The sequence below is a fragment of the Silurus aristotelis genome (genome assembly GCF_946808225.1).
Source record: "Silurus aristotelis genome assembly, chromosome: 18".
Classification (NCBI taxonomy): Eukaryota; Metazoa; Chordata; class Actinopteri; order Siluriformes; family Siluridae; genus Silurus; species Silurus aristotelis.
The window spans coordinates 228,767-233,766 of NC_139591.1; the positions used below are offsets into that span (position 1 = coordinate 228,767).

Here is a 5,000-nt window from a genome sequence, read left to right on the forward strand (position 1 = left end):
TGTGATGAAGGAGAAGGAGGAGTGTAAGTAATTGAGGAGGAGGAGTATATGTAAATGAGGAGGAGGAGGGGGAGTGTATGTGATAGAGGAGGAGGAAGAGGAATATATGTAATTAAGGAGGAGGAGGATTGTAAGTAATAAAGGAGGAGGAGGAGTATATGTTATGGAGCAGGAGGAGAGAGTAAGTGATGAAGGAGGAGGAGGAGAAGTATATGTGATGGAGCAGGAGGAGGAAGAGGAATATATGTAATTAAGGAGGAGTGTATTTGATGGAGAAGGAGGAAGAGTATATGTGATAGAGCAGGAGGAGGAGTGTAAGTGATGAAGGAGGAGGAGGAGGAGTATATGTGATGGAGCAGGAGGAGGTAGAGGAATATATGTAATTAAGGAGGAGGAGGATGGTATTTGATGGAGGAGGAGGAGGAGGAGTATATGTGATAGAGCAGGAGGAGGAGTGTAAGTGATGAAGGAGGAGGAGGAGGAGGAGTATATGTGATAGAGCAGGAGGAGGAGTGTAAGTGATGAAGGAGGAGGAGGAGGAGTATATGAGATGGAGCAGGAGGAGGAAGAGGAATATATGTAATTAAGGAGGAGGAGGATGGTATTTGACGGAGGAGGAGTATATGTGATAGAGCAGGTGGAGGAGTGTAAGTGATGGAGTAGGAGCAAGAGGAGTATATGTGAAGGATGAGGAGGAGAAGTGTATGTGCTGGAGGAGGAGTATATGTAAAGGAGGAGGAGGAGTGTAAGTGATGGAGGAGGAGTATATGTAAAGGAGGAGGAGGAGTGTAAGTGATGGAGGAGGAGTATATGTAAAGGAGTATAAGAGAGAGCGAGTGATGTGATGGTGGAGTGTATGTGATGGAAGAGGAGGAGGAGTGTATGTAATAAAGGAAAAGGAGGAGTGTAAGTAAAGTGTATGTGATGGAGGAGGAGGAGGAGGAGGAGGAGGAGGAGAAGGAGTAAAGCTGTACCTCTCCCATGCTGCTGCTCTCATCCAGGCTGTAAAATAAATATGGGCAATAAATTTCTCTCAGTATCGAGTAAGAAGAGATTTAAGAAGAACCACCGCTGACCTTCGACCCCCTGAGCGTGGAGACGTCAACCTGAAGTTCAGCACCAACATTCCTTCACGAGAGAGAGTTTCATGGAGCTGTACACACAAACACAGACACACAGACACACAGACACGCACTGTGTATTTTAACACTGAGACGTAAGTGAAGTGTTGTGTGGATTATTTCTCACCCAGGACTGAAGGGTGTTTTCTGGATCCTGCTGTGATCCTGTGATGGTCACGTTTACGCTTACTTTAAAAAAAGTGTCTGTAAAACACACACACACACACACACACACACACACACACACACACACACACACACATTAGAGTAATAATCAGGATGGGTCATGTGATTTGTTATTGTTCACACTGAGTGCACTGTGCACCTGTGGCCTGAGTGGGTGGAGTCTCTGTAGCAGGTGTGGTGTTGGGCGTGGCTGGAACTGTGATACTTGTCTCTGGTGTTGAATAGGGAGCCGTGTGTGAGTCTATAAAACACATTTATAATAAATATACAACAATAAACACACAAACACAGCGAACATAAAAATCTGTGTTCAAATCCTTTCCCTTCTTCACTTCCGTTATGGTGAGTTTCTTTAGCCGTCTGTAAGAAGGTTCAGTTCCTCTCCCAGCTGGAAGCAGCAACCAAATCTTTTTCATAAATCATTTGATCTGGTTTGTGAATCTGAATTTTTATTTATATACAAATTGATAATTGTTACACAAACAACACATAATTTCTGTCCTGCACACCTGTCTGCTGCCTCCATGTGCCGAGCGGAGAAGGAATGAAAATGACTCTACAGACTCTGTGTGTGTGTGTGTGTGTGTGTGTGTGTGTGTGTGTGTGTGTGTGTGTGTGTGTGTCACCTGTAGGGTAAATGTGAACATACTCCTCATCTATGAGCAGCTTATAACCCAGAGATGAGCTGTGTCCGAGTTTGAGAATGTTCACCACCTGTTTCTGGATTTCTCCCACTTCCTTACATGGAATCACGTTCAGATGAGCAACAACCTCGTACCTGTCGCACCATAACACCTTCTGTAACATCATCACCTTTATCATCATTATCTTCATCTTCATCATCATCATCACATCTATAAACTCTATAGACAGATTACCTCTGTGTGTTTGGGCTGTGCCTCTGATCCACTGCACCCTGTTAATGATGAAGATGAGGATGAGGATGAGGAGAGCATCAGTGTGTTTATGAGACATATTACAGTTTTAGCAGTAAGTGTGTGTTTACTCACTGTTCTGTTTCCTGTGTACACATGCACCAAACTACACAACGTCCACACATATAACAACAACAACAATAATCAATTTCAGTTAAAAACATCTACTTCCATTCCATTTAGCTTTACACACACACACACACACACACACACACACACACACACACACACACACACACACACACACACAAACTCACACATTAGAGAGAATATAAATGTGCAGATTGTGTAGAATTTTCTCACCTTCTTGCTTGAAACACAAAAACATCTTGTACGTAAATATTTACAGGGAGCACCTCCCTCAACTGAGACACAAAAAAACAAAACCTTAGTCATAAATAACGTGCACACACACACACACACACACACACACACACACAGCTCTTACCCAGGTTTGTGTGATGTTTTTAACCTCGGAAGTACAGTTGGGTTTCTCATAGTCGAGGACGAGGAGAAGAACTTTCACCTCATACAGAGACCATTCTGAAACAAACACACAATCACACACAATCACACAACATGATCACACACAATCACACAACACAATCACACAACACAATCACACACAATCACACAACACAATCACACACAATCACACAACACAATCACACACAATCACACAACACAATCACACACAATCACACAACACAATCACACACAATCACACAACATGATCACACACAATCACACAACACAATCACACAACACGATCACACACAATCACACAACACGATCACACACAATCACACAACACAATCACACACAATCACACACATTCACACAACACAGTCCTGTTCCTCCTGGATGTAGTGATGATGTTCATACCAACATCGCATTTAATTTACTACTTATTCATTAGTTCATGCATTTTATTAATATATTTGTAGTGCAAGAGGAGAGGTTTGTGTGTGCGTGTGTGTGTGTGTGAGTGCGTGCGTGTGTGAGTGTGTGTGTGTGTGTATGTGTGTGCGTGTGTGTGTGTGCGTGAGTGTGTGTGTGAGTGTTTACCGCACATGACTGTTTGGTCCATTACAGGTGTGCAGGGAGACCTAAAGAGCCACACCCGGCCGTGCCAGGGCATGACGTCACCGTCGGTGCAGTTATTGGTGGCGATCTCGTGCTGGCTGCGTGCTCTGCCCCACACCCTGAACATGGTCACGTTGCCTTGCAGGTTGGTGCCGCTCTCCACCTCCATTTTATCTCCTACATAATAATGTGCAGCCCCGAGAGTGAGCGAGCCTCCGCCCACCAGCCCGCACGCCCCGCCCTCTCTGCCCGGTTCCCGCACATCCTTCTTTAGCTCTGTTGCGGTGCCGTTGATGAGGAGCGTGAGGTGACGGGTGGAGCAGGACCATGTGATGCAGATGGAGTGCCAGTGACCCAGGGTGAGTGTGTCCTGAGTCACCCAGCTCCACCCGAACAACCGCACCTGTAGCTGCAGCGCACGCCCCCCGAACCCCAACTCCATCTGATTGTAGTCGGGGTGTAGGTAGGTGAAGGCGCTCCATGCCGAGCTGTTGATGCTCCTCTGCACCTTCACACACACCGTGAACTCAGACAGAGATGGCAATGACACATTTGGCTTCAGAGACCAGAACTGGCAGTTTGTGTGCTTGAGGATCACCTTCTTCCCCCATAATATCTCTAACATTACAGACAGATTAGACAGAATCATCATCATCATCATTACCATCACCAACATCATCATCATCATCATCACCTTCCTCATTATCATCACCATCATCAACATCATCATTATCATCATTATCATATCAATCACACTTTATAACCCTTCACATACACACACCAACATCTAAACACCACTTCTCCTTCCACCTCCAGCTTCACCTTCAAACACCTCCTACACCTTCATCTTCTCCACTGCCAACCTCCACCTCCTCTACTTCCATGTCCACCTCCATCTCCTCCTCATTTACTTTATCCACTTCCACCTCCACCTTCAACCTCTATCTCCTTCACCTCTAACTCCACTCTGCACCACTGTGAGCCCCACAGTTTTTCCTGATGATTCCAGGTTGAGAGTGTATCTGATGTGAACATTATTCCTGCAGTCCACACTACAGTAATGCTGGCTTTAATAACAGGAAGTGTGTGCTGGGAATTGTGGGTAAGAGGAAATTCCAGGCTTTGTATCCACATTAAGCCATGAAAGTGGTTAACCATCAACAACTTCTGATATCTCCACACACCAGCAAGAAACAGGAGAAGCATAGAGCTGCGAGAGGACCAGCATCATCATCTTTCATTTCTATATATGAATTATATATATACTCATTTTATACAGTATATATAATACAAATTCATAATTTTTAGATATAACTGTTAGGAATATTAGATAATTGTATATAATATACGTATTTATATTTATTTTTCTCAGTGGTATATTTAATAATTTCCAATGTTTCGTGTAGAAAATTTACCCATGAAAAAGATAAAAAAAGATTAAAATCTATATTTTAAACATTTTTACAAAATCAAAATTAAAATTGTAAAAAAAACTCAGCATTATTGTGAAGAGTCAAAAATCCAGAAATAAAACAAACATTCATATTTGTGTTATTTTGTTAGAAAACAGTAAAAAAAAATCACACGTTAAATTAAATAAAATAAAAAAGTTAAATAAAATAAAATAAAATGTAATTTAATACAATACCTGTATCCTTTTCACTTGCAACGT

At 42.9% G+C, this 5,000-nt stretch overlaps 1 protein-coding gene across 1 annotated transcript in view; it reads right to left on the reverse strand.

Moving 5' to 3' along the window:
* Positions 1–5,000, reverse strand: part of adgrg4b (adhesion G protein-coupled receptor G4b) — a 20,110-nt gene that overhangs the window by 10,410 nt on the left and 4,700 nt on the right. The window contains exons 2-12 of the mRNA XM_083567793.1: positions 4,977–5,000; positions 3,311–3,946; positions 2,691–2,785; positions 2,546–2,607; positions 2,318–2,348; positions 2,186–2,223; positions 1,934–2,085; positions 1,447–1,548; positions 1,249–1,325; positions 1,077–1,153; positions 975–1,002 (exon numbers count right to left, since the gene is read on the reverse strand). The exon at positions 4,977–5,000 is cut by the window's right edge and continues 45 nt beyond it. Of these exons, the coding sequence (XP_083423919.1) occupies positions 975–1,002; positions 1,077–1,153; positions 1,249–1,325; positions 1,447–1,548; positions 1,934–2,085; positions 2,186–2,223; positions 2,318–2,348; positions 2,546–2,607; positions 2,691–2,785; positions 3,311–3,946; positions 4,977–5,000 (1,322 nt within the window). The remainder of the gene's footprint in view (positions 1–974; positions 1,003–1,076; positions 1,154–1,248; positions 1,326–1,446; positions 1,549–1,933; positions 2,086–2,185; positions 2,224–2,317; positions 2,349–2,545; positions 2,608–2,690; positions 2,786–3,310; positions 3,947–4,976) is intronic.